The 23,309-nt window shown below is 49.7% G+C and overlaps 1 protein-coding gene across 8 annotated transcripts in view; it reads left to right on the top strand.

Moving 5' to 3' along the window:
* col5a3a (collagen, type V, alpha 3a) overlaps positions 1 to 23,309 on the top strand; it is a 62,039-nt gene that overhangs the window by 15,479 nt on the left and 23,251 nt on the right. For 4 of the 8 annotated variants that reach the window (XM_077009970.1, XM_077009969.1, XM_077009971.1 and 1 more), the window contains exons 2-17: positions 8,298 to 8,462; positions 8,718 to 8,931; positions 9,476 to 9,638; positions 15,414 to 15,536; positions 17,852 to 18,271; positions 19,125 to 19,202; positions 19,278 to 19,397; positions 19,716 to 19,769; positions 19,849 to 19,890; positions 19,985 to 20,047; positions 20,994 to 21,068; positions 21,414 to 21,497; positions 21,692 to 21,748; positions 22,443 to 22,496; positions 22,612 to 22,665; positions 22,967 to 23,020. In XM_077009970.1, coding sequence (XP_076866085.1) covers positions 8,354 to 8,462; positions 8,718 to 8,931; positions 9,476 to 9,638; positions 15,414 to 15,536; positions 17,852 to 18,271; positions 19,125 to 19,202; positions 19,278 to 19,397; positions 19,716 to 19,769; positions 19,849 to 19,890; positions 19,985 to 20,047; positions 20,994 to 21,068; positions 21,414 to 21,497; positions 21,692 to 21,748; positions 22,443 to 22,496; positions 22,612 to 22,665; positions 22,967 to 23,020 — 1,764 coding nt within the window. In that variant the 5' untranslated portion in view covers positions 8,298 to 8,353. Of the gene's footprint in view, positions 1 to 1,899; positions 1,928 to 8,294; positions 8,463 to 8,717; positions 8,932 to 9,475; positions 9,639 to 15,413; positions 15,537 to 17,851; positions 18,272 to 19,124; positions 19,203 to 19,277; positions 19,398 to 19,715; positions 19,770 to 19,848; positions 19,891 to 19,984; positions 20,048 to 20,993; positions 21,069 to 21,413; positions 21,498 to 21,691; positions 21,749 to 22,442; positions 22,497 to 22,611; positions 22,666 to 22,966; positions 23,021 to 23,309 lie in introns of those variants that run through there. The other 4 variants (XM_077009968.1, XM_077009966.1, XM_077009973.1 and 1 more) reach the window with 4 other exon arrangements.

The raw sequence follows: 23,309 nt of genomic DNA, 5'->3' as shown, positions 1-23,309 counted from the left end.
TGCTGTGGGCCTCCCCATGGACCAACCATATATAGCTACATCGTTTTTTCTCCATGAACCACATTACGTAAACGTATTAACTGCAAATGTCAGATTTGAAAGGTCAGCTGTACTGACCAATGTCTAAGACTTTGAAAAAAGTACCCATTTTACTTGCACTGAGTAACTAATACGATACATATTTGAATATGATATATTTCATAAGACTAAAATGTCTGAAGTTATGATACAAGTATGATAGAAACCATTAAAAGTCGTTGACATTCTTACATATTAACAAGGCAACTATGGATAAGATTGACTGGTTCCCTTTGAAACCAGTTTGCTCATGTGTTTGATATTGTATGATTTCCCAGCACAAAACGTGATTGGCCCCACACACATCTTATTTGGAGACCGCCAGGGACACGCCTGCAGAGTGTGATGTCAGACACAGAGTCTTTTGGATAGGGAGAGTTCATTTACGTCCCTTTAAGACCAAGCTGTCAAAGTAGCCAGCACATACATGGGCATATACAGTCAGTTCTGAACTGGGATACTGGATATGTGTTTATCTTATTAATGAGTGGGTTTGCTGGCCTGCTATCGAGGCCTGTAAGATCTCTGAAGGCCAAAGACGAGAATCACTAGCAGATTGGGAGACGCTGATGTGAGTTGCTGGCATGATATCAGTGCTTTATGACGAGCCCAGATGTTGTTAAACGTGTCGACAGCCGAGCGCCTGTTCTATAGCGCAGTGAGATGTGTCCTGCTGTCTGCCAGTCCCGCACAGCTGCACATGCGGGACAGAGACGCTCCTGTAAGTGTCCAGGGAGTCTGGCCATGCCTCTTCCTGTCCATGTTCTTTGAACGTGGGGGGGGACGAGGATGGTGTTTTTATTTTTATGGGGTGAGTATTATTTACAGCAAATTCCCGCCTCCTTTATATCGACGTTTGGCATGCAGCTTCCAGCCTGGCGGGGCGACAGGACCCCAAAGCCCCCCCCCCCCCCCCCCCCCCCTTCAGCTTCACCCCCTCCCCCATTTTCCAGCCGTCCCTCAGGAGAGCAGCAGGACTCCTTCCTCTTTGATCCTGCCATAACCGACATATAAACACAAGCAAATCAAACAGCACGGCTGGGATCAGAGGAAGAGTCTGGCCTAGAGGACCTAGGAGAGCACACCTCGGCCGATGGCTCTCTCCGCCACGCTGGGAATCGCTCGACGTTCTGGACAATGTAGAATTTCACCGCCTGTGTCATGCGTGCGGACAGCAGTCGACGGCTCCGAGCGGCACCGTCCCCCAGGGTTCGAAGCCACACGTCTGGAGCACAAACATCTGGCCGACAGAGTCGGGGCCCAGAATCCGTGCACAAGTATCCGTGTTATCACAGTATCACAGCCTGTAATCTCCTTTGTGAAGCTTAGTGACGCCGATCCCCTCTGTAGCCTTAGGTCTTGGTAAAAGCCTCAGGTTGGACAGATTAAGATTAATCCTAGTCTTGAACTAATTCACACATATAAGTCACAACTCCCCACTGACAGGGTTTTATAGTGTAGCATTAGCGTTAGTTCTAGCAAAATCTTCCCAAATATTTTCTCCTGCAGGGGTTGTTCCCTGCTCCAGGAGACATAGTCTATTGTCCTCCTTCATATGCATGTAATGCTGTTCTGGACAAGCTAGCTTACCTTAAACCGTGCCCACGTGTCATCGCTCATGCTCCGCCCCATTTGAGCTAGCCCCACCCTCCCTGCAGGCCACAAAGACAGCGTGTCCCACCCCACTGTGCTGGAGCAGACGCCGTACACTCGACAACGGGAGAAGCGACGGTGTTATGGTTACGATTCGAGGCACGCCGCCCACCCTGCGTGAGCGCATTAAAGGCAGGAAATCGTGCGGAACACGAGGTCAAGCCAGGAACGAAACCGCCGAGGATGCTGGGATCATGTAGGTGGTAGTCCCAAATCCCGCAGTCACGAGGTCCACGCTGACAACTGGGTCGGGCACCATTTCTGTGTGACCGTGTGCATTTTGTACAATGGTAGAAGGCTGCCAACAGTAGAGCGTTATCAGGCCAGTCATGTTTGATTTTATTTTTATTCAGCAAAAGGAAATGACATCTGTTTTAGATCCCCTGCCCTGCCATAAAGTGTCCAACAGTGCAAACGATGGCAGTCCAGATGATTCTGTCATCTATTAATCATGGCTGTGTTGTTGTTTATGGACAGTGCTGTGAAGAACAGAATAGGTCTTCTCTGAGTCCCTGATAGCTCAGTGAATTGCTGGCTGAGGTCAGAGGTCAGTATTTTCTGCTCTGCTGATGGGAGTGGGTGTGTTAGCGGATGCCGTCTGGGGCCGAGGGTTGCAGGTGTTTCCTCTGAAGGCCCGGCAGCTCCGGTGCTGTCCGGCCCGCTCGCCGTGAGCAAACATCAGCAGAACAAACTGGGGACAGAAGAATGTGAGAGAGATGTGTAAGGATGCAGTGGAGTCTGTTTCTCTCTCTCTCTCTCTCTCTCTCTCACACACACACACACACACACACACACACACACACACACACACACACACACACATGCACCCACAAACACACACATGCATAGAGACAAACAAACACACCCACCCACACACACACAGACACACACACACACACACACACACACACACACACACACACACACACACACACATGTCCACCCACCCACTTACACATGCATACATACACACGTACATGGTTATACACAGACATGCAAAGACAGACGCGCACACGCACACGCCTACACAGACAAATATAAAGACACACATACATACTCATGTGAGCACACACACACACAGACTCACATAACCACTCCTTCACTTATCGAAGGTTAATCTGGCTGTAGAGCTGAGAATTCCTTGATTTAACGATTAAGACCAGGAAATGCTCTCTGTGAAACAGGGCATTAGACCATTCTGTTTATCCAGACCCTTCCAGAAGATGTGGGTGAGACTCCAGACTCATGTCTTTGGTCTCCAATTTGAACAGCTCCCATTGCTGTCAGAGATAACCTGAAACAGATTCGTCCTTGAAGAGCTATCAACATATTTAATCATCCCATATGACATTGTTCAGAATCAGCGCATTTCTGTATTGAGCTCTGAGAGGGAAAGAGATGATTTGGTATGGAAAGCAAAAGAAAATGTTTTAATGAAATCAGTGAGGACGGTGGACCTTTTGTGAAAGAGTATAGCTCCTGCAGTCCGGCTGTGTGAGCATCTGAGAGTCAGTGGTGGTCGTGGCATTAGCTAAGTGTATTGGGGGAGAGGGGCTGGCCTCCGTGAGCTCCTGGGTGTGGTCAGAGATGGCCTATGTGACCTCTTGAGGATAGCCCTGGGCTATTGACCCCCCCCCCCCCCCCACACACACACACACACACATCCTTGTTTCAATGCCTATATCCACAGGGTCTCCTCCATGAGGCCCCTCCAGGTCAGAGGTCATGGCTAGGCTAATTTCATTAAATATAGCCTGGTAAGCCTGTTTCAGACAGATTATATATATAATATTATAATGTATATTATATATATATATATATATATATATATATATATATATATATATATATATATATATATATATATATATAATTAGTTATATATAATATTTTATGGAGCAGATTTCATGCCAGTTCTGCCAGTGACAAACATGAAACAACAACCAAATGATTCCACTTTGTAAATGACATGCGGACAGCGTGACTGAGTGAATTGTTCTGTCATGGCAACAGTTCAACGCGCATTGTCATAGAGCAGCTTTACGAATGCTTTGGTCCAGATCCCTAATCAGCAAGAAAGCCAATGGCAACGGTGGCAAGGAAATACGTGGGGAACACTGTGAGATCCGTTTGGACAGCTCAGCTTACATCTGCGCTTTACTGCATTGTGTGATCCATGCAGCTAGTTCGGCACAAGGCTGGACGTCTCCCGTGGGTCAGGGGTGGGCGAGCTGAATATGTTCAATATGACGATATGACGTCATATGATACGATATCTTCATACGATATGATATCATCGCTTGATGATTGTTGTCCTTCGTATGATTCCATCTTCTCTCAATCCATTGGGTGTGGTTGGAGATGATTTGGGAGGTTGTAGACAGTCAGTTTTCTTAGCATGCCCAGGACATGCTGGCTGGCGGACATACTGAGGGAATCTTATAATCTGAATCATAATAGACTGACAATATCAATTAAACTTTGCAGACATCTCACAATGGTAAATAGAAATCATTCTCAAGCCGGCACAAACTTAGCTAGGGTCTCGTGTATGCTAATTCATGAGTGTTGGACTGTTGGCGTTCGCAGTCTACTTTATACAACATTTGGCAACTTTATAGCCACACCCCCAAGGTCGACAGAAGACCGTGATTGGACATAGTCTGTCCCAATCCTGATATAAACACAGCAGAGATAACGGAGTCATACAGAGAAAAGCAATTATGTACTTAATATTTAGATTTGTCGAGTACAACAGCGCAGAGGGAAATGCAGCGAAGCTGTTATGGATTGCTTTTCAAGATGCATCGCATTAAATTCGGACACAAATTCAGTGTTTAACTTTTCAAAAGCAAATCCATCCTAATTGTTTTCCACCAAAGGGATGGCGTGATGACAGATTCACAATGAAAGGCTTGCTTGCACGTTTACTGTAGTGCATCCATGAACAGAAATATCATTTGTTGATTGTATTTTAAATCCCCTCCCTGTCAAAACTGCTTTAGGATCTGTCACGAAATCTGCCCCATAACATATGGGCATTATGTCTGTAAATGACTATATTTCAGGTGTCTGTTGGTGCGGACTGAGCCTGTTCCTATTTTTCTCTGTTAGTGAAGATCTTTTGAAGACTTGGAGTTGCCCGACCACACGTTTGAGTGACACGCTCATACGGTTGTGATTTAATTTGATTACAGTTAACAAGGTCAAGTGTGGGAAGGCGGTTGTGATGCTCTGGTGCTGTGTGTAGGTTAGGGTGGGGAGTGAAGAATGAGGCAGTGGACATCTCTCACTGGACTCTGTTGCTCCTGTGGTTGATGGCGTTTTGCTGTGGGAGGAAACATAGTTCAGTAAATGAAAACAGGATAGAGAGGGGAGAGTTTCTTAAAAATAAAATAGGACACATTTGAACATTCATTATTCAGACAAACTACAGAATACCACATTTGTGATCACAGAAAATGAATAAACAGGTAAACACAGAAGAGGTTGGATGAAATGAAGTTGAAACACTGACCTCATTGTCCATCTAAGCTGGAGGGATTCAAATTGTAGTCCTGGAGGTCTGGGATGTGTAGTCCTCCCACCCCAACCCACCCACTCACGTGAACTGGGTTTAGGTTCAAGGTCCAGATTTAAATGCTGCTACACTAGACTGCAAGAGCTAACATTGGAGTCTTGTAATCCTCTGCATTAATCTTTGTGTTTTGTGGGAGAACTGTGAACCGATACAGTTCAGGAGCATCTCTTTGTTATTAAAAGCAAAGAGGCACAGAGCCCCCAGGGTGTTTGTGTTTGTGAGGAGACGCGTCTCTCTACCCCCTTGTCATTCCTTGTGAGGAGAATGAGAGCTCGATTGTGACAAAGACGATTCTTCATTTACCACGCACAGAGGAGCCCAGATTTACAACCACGGGCTGATAAGCTCTGCTTGGTATTCACCGGGAGTCTCGCCACTCGAAATGGTGTTTTATGTACTCTGCATAATTTCATACAAGTTAAGGACTGGAATGTTCTCCTCGAGCCTCCATCAATCTTTGATCAGAGGCGTCAGTTATCTGAGGTGATCTTGGAACGCGGCCTCCCCTGCAGAGTCCATATAGACCTGCACAGACAGCCTCATCCAGACAGGTGTGTCCAGGTGAGGCAATCCCCCTGGGATAGAACCTCGTGTCCTGAAAAGTGAGTGCGGGATTGCGGGCGGGAAGATCTAGAGCGGTGGCGTGAACCAGACACAAGACCACCGCCGCCCCGGGCTGGCCGGATGTGTTACGGAGTCTGAAGGAGCCGTGTGCATGCTGATGTGGATGTTTGGGTGGGGTGGGGGGGCTTTGGGCTGGCTCCAGGCAGACTTCTCTCCCTCTCAGCCTGGCTCCCTGCCACCTGCCCCAGGACTCTTTATGACACCGGTGGGAGGGGGGGGGTTGATGCGCTCCCTGGGCCTGTGTAAGCAGCATGATGAGCACAGGGAGATGTGTGAGAGATTTGGGAGACGTTTCAGCCCAGGTTCTGAATCCCACAATCCAGAATCTTATTGGAAGATAAGATGCACTTGCAGGACTGCGAGTGAGTCATGACAAAGCAGTTCCCAGCCAGACATTGGACATCACATAGACTATTTGAAGCTAGTTTGGGACATCGACTGACCCGAATGTTTTTATTAAAAAACCACAAACCAAACCAACCTCGGAGTTAAAATCGCTTTCTGCTGTACTACTTGAGTTTCAGCTGGCTGCGGATTTTATTTGGCCGGTTTTATCAAAAGGAGGTGTGTATGGCCATGTCCAGCTTGAAAAGACATGACACCACTCCAAACCCCTGTCCTGTCCTGCCCTCTATGAATATGTAAACACGGTAGGGTCCTCAATAAAAACAGCCCTCAGAGAGGAGGCATTCATGCTTTGGCTCCCAGTTCTGTTGGACATTGTTTTTATTGGCATGCGTATTTGCAGAGGTCAGAGGTCAGACATTTAGCGGTGCCATGTTAGTCTGAGCTTGTCTGAGCCCTAGTCGTTCATTCAGTTGGTTGTTTTGACCTTTCGGTGATTCGTGGCCATCTAAACTATTGCCACGACCAAATCACCAGTTCGCCATGGAGTCAGGGTACACTTGTAGAAGGGGTGTCAGGTGCTTTTTGCATAACACTATGTACAGATAACTAGCCCCATGCTTCGACAGATTATAAGGTTGCCCTGGCTTCTGAACAACTGATATCTTGCTCTGTGTGGGCGCAGGCACGTAAGTGTTTGCGTGTGTATGCCTTCATTGCACGTTTTCGGCTATATTTAGCCTTTCACTTTGAATCCCTTTGTTTACAGTAGAGTTCTTGAGGGAATTAACCCTGTGATCACACACGAGCGGAGTTAGACCACATACAGGAGGGCTAGCGAATGGTGCGTGAGCCCAGCGTGGGGGAAACCCATCGCTCTGTACGGAAGGAGCAGCTGTGATTTCACATTTACAGGCATTGTATCAAAGTGGAGCCCCTGCTTGATGTACCTTTAAATCACTACCTGATGCTCGCCATGGTGTGGCTGGGCGGCATTTTCCCCACCTCCCTGCACCGTTGTCATGCCTCCTGTTGCTATGCCTCGCGTTTCCCAGCGCTAAGGCCCAGAACCAGAGGCATCTGCTAAGCAAATAAATACAGCCATAAAATCCCAGCAGTGCCCTGGCATAGGCAAACACTTCCCACATGTTTAATTAGCGCCAGGGGAACGGAGGGCTCAGGAGGGAATATCTTGGGGCAAGTTAGGGTGCTCAGTTCCATCGTAAAAATGTTTAGACATCAAGACCTACATGGGGATGCGTAAAAGTGCAGATGCCCCAGGTTGCCAGAACACCTGAGCACAAATCCCCCAGATTCCATTTTTTGGATCCAGTAAGCCTGTGAGCGGCAACACATGATTCGTTCAGGTGCAGGAAAGTCATTGTTGCTATGGCCGAGCATCAGGGGTGGCCCCTTGGCATTGAAGGGCTTTAGAGGTCTATAAAGGTATATAAAGGAAGTGACTTCCCTTGTGAAGGAGCTTTACAGTAGAGCAGAAATGAAAGGAGTCCACAGGGATGTGATCCAGGCGAAGGTGGGGGGGGGGGGGGGGGGGGGGGGGTGATGAAGGGGAACCTCAGACAGGGGGCAGGTGTGGCTTAGCTAGGCTACACTCTATCCCATAATAACAGTAGTGGCCAGACACCTGCCTGGGCAGATTTGAACACACCTGCAGCCCTTGTGTTTGGGAGTTTGGAGGAGAAAAACAGGCACTACAGGCACCTACAGCACTGAGATCTTCGATACCTTCACGCAGCACGGCATCTCCAGGCTCCAGACGCACGCCGAGCTTCCATCACAGAGGGGACCATCTCACAGAGACATCAACTCAAATGCTAGGGAGACTCTCCCAGTGCATGCTGCTGACTCTGACCTGTGCAGGGAGACGGTCCAGCCTAGCAAACGTCCAACGAATCACATATGCTCTTGTCTGGGCGGTGATGAAGGGGCTTTATGGTCATTTTTGGCATACACAAGACCCTCTCACCTCTCGCGTCTCCTTGGTCCCACCTAGCAGATCTGGTCGACGTCCTACGCGCCCTGCGGCTCTCGGACCGCCTGGAGGGCGTGTCCATGGAGGCGGGGCTGTGCACCGACAGGCAGGGCTCGGGGGAGGCGGACACGGCATTCCGGATCGACAAAAAGATTCAGCTCAGCACTCCAACCAAGCAGCTCCTCCCAGGTAAGTGTCCTGTAGGTACACTGGTGTCCTGTAGTGTCCTGTAGATACACATCAGTAGGTACAGCGTCCAGCTGATCCTGATTATCTGTACCTTGTATAGACACCACTTCATAATGTACTTTATTACAATCAATAAGGACACGGCAAAATCAACCAATCCCCATACACGCTCAGCGGTTTCCTACGGCATACACTTTAGCCACAGATACTGACTGATCGAACCCGTATGCCCGTGCACGACCCCTCACCCGACAGACTCCGGGTTTCCCGAGGACTTCTCGCTGATGGCGACGGTGCGGGCACGGAAGAACGCACAGGTCTTCCTCCTGTCCGTGTACGACGAGCAGGGTGTGCAGCAGTTAGGCCTGGAGCTGGGCAGATCCCCCGTGTTCCTCTACGAGGACCAGCTGGGCCAGCCGACGCCTGAGCACTACCCCACCTTTAAGAAGATCAACCTGGCCGACGGGAAGTGAGTACTGCTCTCTGAAAGGAAGAGCGGGGCTACAGAAATGCACACTGCCCGATGACTTCAATAGGGACACCTTCTCTCATAGCTGTTCTAGAAGCTTCCGATCGTGTGCTCGGCTGGGGGCCTTCTGCTCAGCCGTGCCATGTTTCAGGTGGCCTCTTTCAAGGGGTTTATGGGAGATGACCGATAATTGGACAGGAAAATGTCAGGCTGCCTATTACACACAGGTACAGGGCATCTGTACCTTTTAAAGTGCTCAATCAATGTAGATACCAGTGCCATCATAAGGCCAGAGGCGTCCCTAGAGTACTCTGTCAGTAGTAGAGTTATTTAAGATGATCAAAGACTATACGAAGCGTATAATATAAAGACATGAAAACACACGGAGGGGATTTTTTTCTTGTACGACTTGAAAATATAGGCAGTCAGTTGAGCTTTCATAACTAACCTTTTATAGCCGTTCCAGGAAGCGCGCCTGGTCGTTTGAGCGGTTTGGGTGTCGCTGCTCCTGTCGTGGATAACCTTTCTGCCCCCCTCCGCTCAGGTGGCACAGGATAGCGTACAGCGTGGAGGGCAAATCGGTGGCGCTGTACCTGGACTGCAGACACGTTCAGACTCTGGAGCTGCAGCGTGGTGATGCCGCCGTGGTCAGCACGGACGGGGTCACCGTGTTCGGGACACGGCTGCTGGACGAGGAGGTGTTCGAGGTGAGGAGACCTGGCCCTGGACAGTCAATCCAATCTAATCTAATATATATTTATATTTATATAATACATACAAAATCTAAACATAGCAGTTGGAATGAGTTAAAATTTTCCTGATATAATCTGTAATATAATTTTTTTAGTTTTTTTTATGACATTTCCATGGTGTATGACTTACTAGCATGTAGGTTTTTAACCTCATGCAGTTGCCTGACATGAATTGACATTAAGTAGCAAATTGTCACCGTGTAACAGTCTGAGGAGCTCAGCAAGTGAGAGATCAATTGTGGGTCTGTGAACGTGAACGTACAAAAGATCAAACGAAGACAAGAATGATGGAAAGTCACAACGCTAACTCTACGGATGCGCGGAATTCTTCCATTCCAGCTGTCATAACAATCCTGTTTATGTAAATCAAGATTTGCTTTGTATATTGGATGACCCATAAGGGAACCGCCTACGTTTCGGCCACGCCCCTTTCAGTTGGACATGCGAGTTTTGCCTGGCCTGATGGTCTCGATAAGAAAGACCCTGATGGATTGTGCGATCACAGCTACTCGTGTTGCGTGTAAGCTGTGGAGAACGCAGCAGTTGCCGTGTGCCGGCGTTCTCGTTGATGGCGTAGGTGGTGTTAATGTGAGGTGCGTATGGATGGAGCCTTGCAGGCAGCTGGTGTTTCAGGCTTGCTCAGCGCCCACGTCCCCCCACCTCAGAGACTGGGTTAACAGCGTCAGCTCCTTGTTTGTTGACATGTTTGGTTGTGGATTATGACAAAACACATTCCAGCGAGAGGGTTTCTAATTCCAGACACGTATGGTCTGACTCACAAAAGCATTTAGAATAACCAAAATTGTTTCTGTAGGGCAGTGAAAGACTGAAATGATTCCACACTTGACCGCACTGAGTTTGACTTGGACAAATGTGTCCACGATAGCTCTGGACGGTCATTGCTCTTTGTTGTGTTCACATGGCTCCAAGGTTCAAAGGTCAGATATTTGAGATGTAGAGCCCCTTTTCAACTAGATTAATTAACTGTATGATTTAGGGCCTTTGAAACCTGTGGTCAGTGTGTCAGTGTCGGGCCTTTGTATGTATAAGCACAGTTTGTGGATGAACTTGCTTTTGTTTAACCTGTACGACTCCAAGCACTTGATGTTCACTGAAAGGTGAGCTTTAAATGGGGAGGGGAACAGAAATCCCATCAGTCATCTGGGCCTGAGGGCTTGTGTCTGCCTCTGTTGTGTGTGTGTGTGTGTGTGTGGTTTTTGGTTAGACACACTCCATAGCACCCCTCTCTCCATTTTTCTCCCTCAGGATATCAGCATAGTCTTGTGGTCCCATTAGCGGCGCATGTTTTAACCTTCAGAAAGGTTATCAGTGGCTTAAAGGAATACTTCACCTAAAATTGCTAAAGCTCTTCACTAATAGTGATTGAGAGCTTTTGGGTGCCAGTAGCGCAATGCAAATTATTTCATTCTCACTGGTCTTCATTCGCTTTTATTCATGTCCGATATGAGCATGTTTGCTTGAAGTGCGGCTGTAAAGTCACACAATTCAGGCTTTCCTTCTCTTTTATCACAAGATGAATCCAGATGTTTCTATACGGCTGCTGCAGCCGGGGCCACACCCACTCTGGCCTCCACTGCCGTAGTTGAACCCAGACCCCTCCCACACTGTGGTCACTCCCTCTCACCCCCTGCCCCATCTCCCCTGCCCTCGAACCTGCCCTCAAAAAGGCCTTATTTGCCCTTTCTGTGTCATGCCTCTAGGCCACAGCAAGTCTATGCCACACACACACTCATACACACACACACACACACACACAGACACACCTCCATTAAACCTCCTTCGAGGCTCCTTCCCAGAACAGTCCTCACAGACCACAGCAAGCTCTCCGCCTGCTTGTGCTCTGTCTCCATGACGCCTCCCCCCTGCTCGATGATTAAGACCCTCCGCTGTTTAAACACGAAAACAAGCTCACGTCTCTCCCCGTTCGAACACAACGCAGCCGCCCACGTGAAGCGATGACTAACTTCCATTACACACCACGCCGCTGCCCCTCACGTCTCCGTTCCCTCCGCCCGCCTCACGCCTCTCCCTCGCGTGTGTCTGGCCCGACCTGTTCCCCATTCCCCGGGTTGTTTCCCAGGCCTCGGCTTCCAGGGGGATTTGCGTTCTGCTCCAGTTCTCCTGGCGTGGGAGAGCTGCCTCCGAGTCTGGGGACGTCACTCAGGACCACAACCTCCGTTCCCTTCCAGGACGACCACGCATCGCCAAAGCTGCGCAGCTTAAAACTCGTTCTGCGCCACGGCCGTCGAGCGCGTCGGTCTGAACGTGGGATTTTTGCATGGTTTGTGTTTCTGTGCTTGCGTGTGTGTGTTTGAGGGCTCCGTCTGAAAGCACGCAGAGCTGTCTGAGCTCGGTTGCTTGTGGAGTCCTTGAGCTGTCACCCGAGGAGAAGACGAGTGTGACTGCTCAGGAGAGGGAGATGTTTGTGCTGCTGAGCTGTGTGGAAGGGTGTGAATCTCTGGAGAGGTTCCCCTGTAAAAACATCCGTATGGGAGGACGCCGTGTTGTACAAGTGTGACCTTAGGCTCTCTGCCACTAAGACACTGCCAGGAAGGCTGATCTAGTGAATCATAGATGCTCCTCTCACTGTCCAGAGAAAGAACCGCGCTCTTGCAAAACGAGATTTTCCAGCAGAAGTCGGGGAGCTGGATATGGTTCAGATGTTATGAGTGCTTGCCAACAGGGGGCGTTGTATACCACAGCATCTGTTGTACCCTGGAGAATGTTTCTACTGTGAACACCTAGTGCTAGCTTCAGTACACTGCTGTCTCTGGGCTCTGGGGTTCTGTTCTTAAAATTCTGCACATAGATGACAAGGAGATCACATTATTTGCTTGGGTGATCACATGATCTGCTTGGGTGATGCTTCGATCACAGAATCCACTCAGATGGACAGCAACATGCAGGGCAGTGATGGAGCCATCTGGTGTTAAGACCACAGAAGGGTGCTCACAGATCCCATGTACAAGCCCCCCAGCAGCCCATACATGCCTTCCCAGGGTCTGTACATGCCCCCGCAGCAGCCCATACATGCCCCCCCAGGGTCCATACACGCCACCCAGCAGCCTGTACACACCTACCTGCAGCCCATACACGCACCCTCCAGCAGTCTGTACATGCCCCCTCCAGCAGTCCGTACACGCCCCCTCCAGCAGTCCGTACACGCCCCCCAGCAGCCCATACACACCTCCAACAGCTGGTACACGCCCCCGCCAGCAGCCCGTAAACACCCCCCCAGCAGCCTGTATACGCCCCCCAGCAGTCCATACATGCCCCCCCCCAGCAGCCCGTAAACACCCCCCCAGCAGCCTGTACACGCCCCCCCAGCAGGCCAGACACGCCCCCCCAGCAGCCTGTACACGCCCCCCAGCAGGCCAGACACCTCTCTCGGCCTCAGGTAGGACCTCACATGTTGACTGCAGCAGGATGACCTGCTAGAGAGAGACAAGGTCATTGCACAGTGCTGTGTGTGTGTGTGTGTGTGTGTGTGTGTGTGTGTGTGTGTGTGTGTGAGAGAGAGAGAGAGAGAGAGAGAGAGAGAGAGAGAGAGAGAGAGAGAGAAAGTCTGTGTATTATTATGCAAATAGCCTTCCAGCTCTGCTGTGCTAGTGTCTGTATATCTTTCTTACTGAGAACTTTTATTTTTTTTACTCTCCTGAGGACGTATTTCCAGGCAGGCTGGAGTTTTGCTTTACCTCTGATTTCATCAGAATTACACAGACTCACTAAGACTTCAGGAAAGATGCTTACTGCCTTCAGAGCGAGTTACTTTGTGTTAGATCTCCATATACATGAATGATGCTGTGCTTTAAGATATGACAGACAGCACTTGTTTAGAAGAGAACTCTCTCTCTCTCTCTCACACACACACACACACACACACACACACACACACACACACAGTACATCTGAGAAATGATGGGGACAGTTGCAGAGATTGAATTGAAGAGGCTACATTTGAGTGTGGCAAGTCAATTTATTTACCACATAAAAAAGTATAATGGACTGAAATTAAAAGGATAACTTTAAATTGAGTTAAAAACAGTAAAATAATGAACTGAATTTCAAAAGCTCTTAATGCAATCAAAAAAAAAAGTTGGGAGCACAATGGACAAGTCCAGTGCTCAATTATAGGCAGAAGAAAACAGAAGTATTTTAGCCTGATTTAAACCTAGCTACGCTGCGTTCTTCAGGACACACATTCTAGTTGTGTGTGTAAAAGCAAGGAGGCAAAGTGCTGCTTCACCCTTTGAGTTGTGGGGGCTTCATTACTGACCTTCTCCATACATCTGAGAGCTCTGCTGGGTGTATTTTAAAGCCTATCTGAAATGGATTCTGGGCCTAATTCATTCCGTGATTTATGGACTAATAGTAGCGCTTTAAAATCGATTCTATAACTACTTGAAAGCCAGCAATGAGATTTTCGAACTAGAGTAACCTTCTCTGTTCTCTCTGTGCTGATTAAAATTCCTCTGTGACAAAGGTGTAGTTGCCGTTGAATGGTGTTTCTGGGAAGCCCAGTTAGGGACCATCACAAAAGTCCACCCTACTGGAAATAAAAGTATGCACAGTTTTCTGTAGGTCTTGGGTCATTAAGCCTTTTATTCACGGTATATTTTTAAGACTGTAGAAGAAGAAAAGAAGTCTTTTGAGATGGATGTTGAAGGTGATATTTGAGCATGTCCTGAGGTTTCGGACTGGGTCTTTAGTTTTAGTGGGTCTTTAGTTTTTTGGATCTATCCATTCAAGATGAGCACTGTTTCACTGAAGGGGATTTGGTCTTATCCAGTTGTTCCAAAATGAACATACCAGCCTGTAATCACCAGGTGAGATGTCCGTATGTTCATGTGCATGACTGTGAAGTGAAACTTTGTTGTCTTGTACAAATTGGCCAAGTGAGAGTGTATACAGATGTTATAAAACTTCCCTGACAGCTTACACACAGCTTTCACACGTCTTACGCACAAGGACCACAAATTACAGCCATCACATCAGATTCTTGATTGCAGATTTGGGAAATGGGACTCCGGCCTTCTAAATCAAACCCAGACCAACGTGTTGCACTATTCAGCAATTCAACTATTTAGATATTACTGAATGTATTTTCTAAAAAAAACAGTTGGCAGAGTATGGAGACAACATGTCCATGATTTTAACCTGACAAACTTCAGCGGTTTATGGTTGGCCTCATATTCTGGCGTAAGAACATGGTTGTTTGTAGCTGATGATAAAGATAGGATTGTTTCATTTTATGTCAGTGAGGTATTGATGCTGAGTCTCGAGTTTCCCTTCCGTTTTCACTGTGTTTCTCGGGGGTTCCAGCACTATCTGTTCTGGGGTCTGGGGGTCATTCGCTATTCCAGCGTGATGAATAGACGGCCGAGCGCCCATCTGAAGTCCCGCAGAAGATTAAAAAAGCGGGAGCTTCTGTTGTCTGCCAGAGCTTCAGGAAGACAACCCGCTGCGCAATTAATTCATCACGCTTGAGGTTTTACATGTTGCTGCTCGTGTCTTCCGTAAAAAAAAAAAATCCACTTAAGCGCTTTTAACCAATGTCTGCGCTTGTTACGTTGCCCGGCGACTACAGCGCTGTACAAGCTGAGAAACAAAGGCATTGTGGTTATTTGGTAGTTCTGATCGGTGTCTGATTCATATCCGTGTGTGTGTGTGTGTGTGTGTGTGTGTGTGTGTGTGTGTGTTGGGTTACAGGGAGATATCCAGCAGCTGTTAATCACGGAGGACCCCCAGGCTGCAGCTGACTACTGTCTTCACTACATCCCAGACTGTGACTCTCCTCTGCCCTACCACACGCACAACCATGAACCAGAGGAAGTGAGTCACACACACACACACACACACACACACACACACACACACACACACACACACACACACACACACACACACACACACCACACACACACACACACACACACACACACACACACACACACACACCCACACACACACACACACACACACACACACACACACACTCAATCTGCAGCCCTTCACTTTGGCTGACTCAGATGTCTAAAGTCTCTCAGCTGCCCCTTGTTTTTTTCCCCCTGACGTTGCCATCTGCATTTTAAACCTAAAGGAATTTCTCACTGTGTCAGTCTGTTGGTCCTGCTGCCCGTCGGCCCAGAACTCCGCCCACTCCCTCCACTCTGTCATGTTTATCTCGCCCCACACACCCAACCCTTCCTCTTGCCAGTTTATTGCTTCATACCCTTTTTAAAAATAAATCAATTTTATTTTCTGGGAACTTGCAGCTTACAAACGTGCAGCAACTTTAGGACATGACTATTCTGCTATACTTCGCTGTACTCAGCTATACTCCACAGAAGACTGGCTCTTGTTGACTCTGGGTGCCTGGGCTTTGATCAGACACATTTACATTTACTGTGGCTTCTCTGGGCTGCCGTCCCAGGGCAGCTGACTTTCAGCCAGCCAATAAGAAGAGGCGTGGCGGATGCACAGGGCGGAGCTACTGTCTCCAGCTCAGAGACACTGGCCCTCTCTAACACCCCAGCTCTGCACTTATTAGTGTGCTGTGTGCAGCGGCGTGCCTTAAAGGTGTACTTCACCTGAAACCTCAGCTCCCGTCCTAACAGGGCGTGGTCAGCATGTGAGATCTTCTCATTTATTCCCTCTTATAGCTCGAGATCCACTAGATCCTGGATGTTCCTGGATAGCTTTAGATTCCATTAGTGGTTCCATCATACATCTACAAGGCACATACATCTACCAGTCTGATAGCACTTTTCAATGGAGCCCTTTCCAGAAAATCCAATAAAAGTGTAAGTCTGGTGGTGCTGGGATTACTGGTTCATATGTGTGTGTGTGTGTGTGTGTGTGTGTGTGTGTGTGTGTGTGTGTGTGTGTGTGTGTGTGTGTGTGTGTGTGTGTGTGTGTGTGTGTGTGTGTCTGGGTGTGTGTGTGTGTGTGTGTGTGTGTGGGTGTGTGTGTGTGTGTGTGTGTGTGTGTGTGTGTGTGTGGGTGTGTGTGTGTGTGTGTATGTGTGTGTGTGTGTGTGTGTGTGTGTGTGTGTGTGTGTGTGTGTGTGTGTGTGTGTGTATCTGTGAGATATTTGTCATGCATAATGTATATGTGTGTGTCATTGGACATGGGTGTGTGTGTGTGCATGCGTGTGTGTGCGTGTGTGTGTGTGTGTGAGAACATGCTTGAAAGTGTGTTCTTGTGCTTGCACGTGTGTGTGAGTCAGAGCGGTGACTAACGGTGTCAGTGGGCAGCATTTTTGTTCGGGCCCTCTGGGAGGGGCTGTTGAGGTCAGGAGGAACATTCATTTGCGTACCGATCTTCCCACGCCTAGTGTATGAGTGTGTGTGTGTGTGTGTGTGTGTGTGTGTGTGTGTGTGTGTGTGTGTGTGTGTGTGTGTGTGTGTATGTGTGTGTGTGATACAGTTGGCAGTGTGCTCTGCTAGGCCGCAGCTGAGAGAACCGGCTGTAAAATCTGTTCTCAACATCCCTCGCATTACTGACCCAGTTTTGCTGTACATACTGATCCCATTCACGACCGCCAAAAACAATCAACAGCTACTATCACACACACACACACACACACACACACACACACACACACACACACACACACACACACACACACACACACACACACACACACAACCATGCACATCATCCATCTCTCTTACATGCCACATCACACTTACACAATCAAGGCCTACAGTGTATTCAGAAACACAGCTGCACCTGCTCTGCCCTTTGACCTCCACCGTGCATGTGATTCAGCGTGTGTCCTGCTGTACGTTACCATCATCAGTGCGATATGCTGCAGTGTGATGTGTTCAACCTGTGTTTGTTTAAACATATTGCTGTGATTATCAACTCCAGTCCTGGGGACATCTCAGCAGACCTAACCCTCCAGCGGAAGAGCGTAATCAAAGAGTCATTTATCTTTGGAAGCCCCATGTCCCCAGGACCGGAATTGAGAAACCTTGACTTGTTCTTTAAAAAGGAACGAGGATCTCTGGGAATGTCTTCTCTCGATAAACCGCAAAGGCTGTTTACACCTGGTGAGTAAACATAGGACAGTAGGTTCTCTTCACTCTCATTCATCCTCGTTCTTCTCCCCAAACTCTTACCCCGCCCCCTCACGCAAAAAGGCCACGCCCCTAAAGCTTGAGTCCACGATGCAAGGCGACGAACCGGAAGTCCCAAAAAAACGCCCCAAGAAAGACAGGAGAGGCAAGAAGAACAAAAAGAAGAGGGACAAGTCTAAGAAAGGGGGAAGAAAGGAGTCCCGGAAGAAGAGAAAAGAGGTGGATACACTGGAGGAGGGATTTCTGGAGGTGTCCACCCCACTGCCAGAGTATCTGACTCAAGACGGCCACCCTGGGACCACGCGGCCTGTCACGGAACAGCCGACCGCAGCCGCAGAGGCTCCGCCCCCACCCGGCGTTCCCACGGACGCGACCCCCGAGATGCCCACGCACGAGCCGGACTCGACCGTGCTGCCCGAGAGTGTGGAGGGCCCGGCTGTAGCGCTCTCTCCATCGACCCGCTCCCCCGAGACCGAGGTGGAGGTAGACCGTAAACGTTTCTGCTCCATCCTCCTCCCTCCCACCACCACCCACTGCCCCTCTTAACGCCTCCTAACAGCAGATGCTACACCCTTCATCCCCCAAACACCACCCTCCCCATCCCACACCACTAACCAGGTCCTGCAGTAACCACCCACAGCAGCGCACCGGGGCGACGCAGGCCGTAGTGTGTAGACAGAGAGAGGTAGAGGAGATATAATGGCGTATGGATTAAGGCACATCTTCAGCTGTGGCACTTTGATGTGTGCAGATGAAAGTGGTGGATAATGCATATGCTCTGTAGTGTGTGTGTGTGTGTGTGTGTGTGTGTGTGTGTGTGATGTGGAGTGCTGACTCCGAGTTTGCTACGGAGGCACTGTGCACCTCCCTGTGAGCTCTGTAGTTCAAAGGGTTTTTCTTTTTGCCTAAATGAGACTTACTCCAAGCAAATCTGAGAATACAGCTCACAAAAGTAGCTCAGGGCAACACTAGCGCATCCCACGCGGACGTAGGCAGTTTCCGTGTTGGTTTGCCGAGGGCGTCGGCTTATCGCGGCCCGCCCGAGGGGGCGTGGCCCGCCCTACCTGTCGATCTTCTCGGCTGGGCCGCTGCCTCCCCTGCTGCCAAAGGCCCTCATTAACAGAGCACGTGGAGAAGTGACTAACCTCACAGCCTTTATTAAGAACTCACACCTGACGCTGTGTTTTGCAGTAGCTGCAGTTTGTGTGCAACCCGCTCGCGTGAGACTAGCATATTAACGCGCACGTCCGCCCCGATCCGGACGGGCCTGACTCGCGGCGCCGCGCTCCAGACCGCCGCCGCCCCCGTAACTGATCTCTGGTCTTCTCGTGTGCAGGGGGAGGGGCCTGCGCAAATGCCGGACGAAGACATGGGCGACGGGCTGATGGTCAGGGCCAACGCCAGCGAGTACGAGGTGAGCGTCTCAGCTGAGCTGCTGCTGACCGATGCTGGTGTGGCCGCAGCGCTGACGGCTTTTGCTTGGTTCCAGGTCTTCGAGTACGGAGACTACAGGAACGCCACGGACAGCGCGGAGTACGAGGAGTACGAGGTGTTCGAAGATCGCTACGGCCCTGCCGAGAGAGAAAGGGCAGAGACTTGGGACGGAGAGGTCGGTCTTGTGTCTCAGAGTAGAACCCACCACAGTCAGCCATCTTACAACAACCTGCTGTCCAACCCCTAAACATCAAAGCTTGATCTTTAAAACATGGTTGCAGGAAGGATCAAAATTCACTTCATTTTAACAGGCTCACTTGAAATTTCTACTAAATGTATAATAACAGGTTGAGCGTGCTTTGTGAGATAATTATGAGTGAAAATATGAACTAACTTAACTGGAAGCAAGATGTTTGTGGTAGTTAAGATATACATTAGGTGAATGTTGGCGAATGTAAGTGAGCTCTGAGATATTATCTTCCCGGTTCCTCAGGGGCAGCAAAGCTTTGAGAAAGGACAGAAGGGAGAGTCAGCGATGCTCGAGCCGGTGAGAGACTAACGCGCTACGGCTTAACCTGCATTCCCTCTCTGGACGTTTGGTTTGAGCTGTGTGTTCTGTTTACCAGGGCACGGTGGTGGAAGGCCCCCCCGGACCACCTGGACCTGCAGTGAGTCTCACTTATCATTCTCCTCCGAGTTCTTATGGAAAAGGTCTGTCTGCTGCTGAGGTCAGTCTGATGAGCATGTGGATCTGGTCCCTAGGGTCTCCCAGGAAGTCCAGGAGACGTAGGCCCACCAGGACCCTGGGGAGATCCAGGTGACGTGGTGAGTACATCCGCACAAGCGAAGCGCTCACACGCTCCGGAGGTCCCGAGGGGCAGTGTCTGGAACCAGTGGCCTGAGCAGAGCATTCGTGTGCAGACGCCCAGGGACCTTCTGACCCGGGGCATGTGGGAACCATGACTCATATTACATTCTGTCCTGATTTTCTGGGTGTGCGTGTGTGTGGGGGGATGAGTGTGCACACGTCTGCGTTTGTCCCTGTAGAGTCATCCTCCCTGTGCATATTTCAGGCAGAATCCAGTTCGTTCTCTGCATATTTAAGTGTTGCTCCCTGGGAACAGAGAACGATCACGCAGTGTAAACACAGACGTCGGACTGGAGTTGATCTCCGAGCTCAGGAGCGTGCTCAGCCTCTAACTAGCGCAGCACGCACTCTGACTCTGATTGCCGTGCAGCGATTAAGTCAGACTGGAATCGATCCTACTTCCCATTTCGGGTTCCTCGGGCGAGCTGGGGCTTGGAGGAGAAGACCTCCACGAGGAAGCTCCTGCCCTGTGTCGTTTTCTCCGTTCCGGCGTGCAATCGCACGTGCCACTGCACCTGCCCTGTTAGATTCGCCACACACACACGTGCGTTCTCTCTCGGAACGCCTGACAGACGGCACTTATTGGTCAGGATCTTTAATGCTGGAGGCGGGGTTTAGGGCGGGGTTAAGCCCTCTCTGTGAGCACGGAGGGATAAGTTACTTGATGGGCTACAGGATCCTGGCTCCTGGCTCTGGGACTCTGGAGACGGTCTAATTGATAGGCCGTCGATGATGACTGATGCCCCATCCCCAACCCCCTCATCTGGAGTGGGGTTGCTCTCCTCAGAGGCTGGGTGGTAGATAGTGAGACGGTCGAACACACACGTGTGCTCATCCACACAGGGAACACACATGTGGATGTGCACATGCTCATTCTAATGCTTCTTATTCCTTCTCTTAAAGGGGCCTGAGGGACGCCCAGGACTTGCAGGGGCTGATGGGATACCGGGTCCTCCAGGCACACTGTTAATGTTACCAGTAAGATTAAAGCACTGTAGATATCAATAACATTTTGGAATGCATATATGGAAAGCCAAGACTCTACTGCCAGATGAAGGCACGTCTGCTGCATATAAGAATGCAATTACGTGTGTTTGTGTCAGTAGCAGCGTGTGGCCACATGGAGGAGCTATGATCTCAACCTCAGTCTTTCCACTGCAGCGACCCTTGTTTTATATATTAAGTGTTTCATATATTTCATATATGAAGTATTTCCTGCTTCTGCATGTAGTTCACGATTCATTTGCTGGTTTTATTTCCAGCCGAAATGAAGCAATTGGCCATCTCTCTTTTTCTCTCTCTCTGTCTCTTTCTGTCTTTTAGTTCCAATATGGCGGTGATTCTCAGAAGGGGCCTGTGGTGTCTGCCCAAGAGGCACAGGCACAAGCCATACTGCAGCAGACCAAAGTAAGAGCTCACACCTCACAGCTCCGCCCAGATCTGCATTACCTTGTTCTGCATCCAAATTGCCTCCACCCCACCCTGCCTCCGTCCGTATTGCAGCTCAGACTTGGCCATGCGCAGAAAACATGCCCGATCACACGTGCAGTTATGAGGCGTTAAGTCTGGAGTGTTTAACCACACTCTGTTTCTTCTCTCAGCTCTCACTGATGGGACCACCAGGACCTCTGGGGCTCACGGGAAGACCAGGACCCATAGTAAGAACCTTCTCCCGCTTCTTCTGCAAGGCCCAAACAACATGAAAAGAGCCAAAGTACGGATACGGTGCTCTCAGAAGTAGCACGTTCTCACAACACACTTCTAGGTGTGCGGAGAAGTCTCTCACCCGCCTGGTGTAATCAATGGTTTAGATCTTGACTCTCCCCTCACCAAACCCGTGAACTCTGGGTACAGAACCGATTGACCCGACTCTGTCAGCAGTGGCAGTTGGATGAGGATGTGAAAGTGCAGGGCGTAGAAAGCGTGGGTCCCCCCCCCCCCCGATGTTAAACTCTTCCTGCACACGCAGCCGCATGTCCGTGCCATCTAACGATCCGGCTAAAGATCGTCCATCGGCTGGCCAGCGACAGTAATGAAACACCAGGGACCGAAACCCGGCATCTGATCGCTTTTAGTGGGAACCCTCTGTACTTAAAGGCAGTACCAAATATCCCTCTGCCAAGCAATCTAACTGGGCCTTTAATGCACTCTGGGGCTAACTTTATTTATTTAACATAATTTATTGGCTTGTGATGATAATTAAATGGCATATGGCGAGACGTTTTATACTGCATTTATACGATGGCATGATTTGGGCCAGTAAAACAAACACCGTCAGTGATAACGAATGTCCCGTGGAAACTGCGGCCCCTGTTCCGTGATCGTGTCACGTTACACGCGTGTGCTTTGCAGGGTCTTCCAGGACCAGATGGGCTTAAAGGTGACAGCGGGGACTCTGGACCTCCGGTGAGCACGTTCACGTCCCCCTGCCTCCTTTGTGATTAACACGTAAAAACGTGACATCGGCGTTCCTAAGGCTCTTGCTCTTGATTTCACTTTGTCTCCTGTTTCGCTCATGCAGGGGCCACGTGGGCTGCCTGGCTCTCCGGGTCTGAGCGGAAAACCAGGAAAAAGGGTAGGAGCGCCCGCTTTTCTACTACAGCACGTGTGCCACGTTTGCCACGTGTGTGGACGGGGGAAAAAAACGAGTTCGCTGCCCCTTGCAACAGGGATGTAACAGAGCAAACAGTCAAGAAACCCCGAATATGAGACGTTGATAATGGCACACGTGCACATTCAGATGGGTAATGATAGCGGCACACGTGCACATTGAGATGGATCTGAGTTTCTTTGGCTCGTGTCTAATGGGTGATTCGTGAGTCCAGTAATAGAGCGTGCAGTACCATGGCAACGGAGAGCTGTGTGTCTCTCCTCAGGGTCGTCCGGGGACAGACGGAGGTCGAGGGCTTCCAGGAGAACCGGGCGCAAAGGCAAGTGTTGGTGCTCTGGCTGTGGGTGGAGGGTGGAGGGGTTGGAAGATGGAGGGTCACGTCCCTCGTGAAGCTGAAGGAGCTGCCGGTGGAGGCTCCAGCTGAAGGAGCCCTCTGCGGCCCAGTGGTGCCTCCACCCACGGGCCACCCAGCAGATGGAGGAGCCCCACTGAGACCACCCATCAAACGCCTCCACCCCTCCGTCCCTCTCCGCACACGCCTGCACCTAATAACCATGCGTGTGTATTAATGAAAACCACGTGACGCTGCGAAAGGAAACTCGCTTAAC

This window comes from Brachyhypopomus gauderio, chromosome 6, assembly GCF_052324685.1.
Source record: "Brachyhypopomus gauderio isolate BG-103 chromosome 6, BGAUD_0.2, whole genome shotgun sequence".
In the NCBI taxonomy this organism is placed as follows: Eukaryota; Metazoa; Chordata; class Actinopteri; order Gymnotiformes; family Hypopomidae; genus Brachyhypopomus; species Brachyhypopomus gauderio.
The sequence above is the reverse complement of the archived record's forward strand: the minus strand, read 5'-3'. Positions and strand labels throughout refer to the sequence as shown.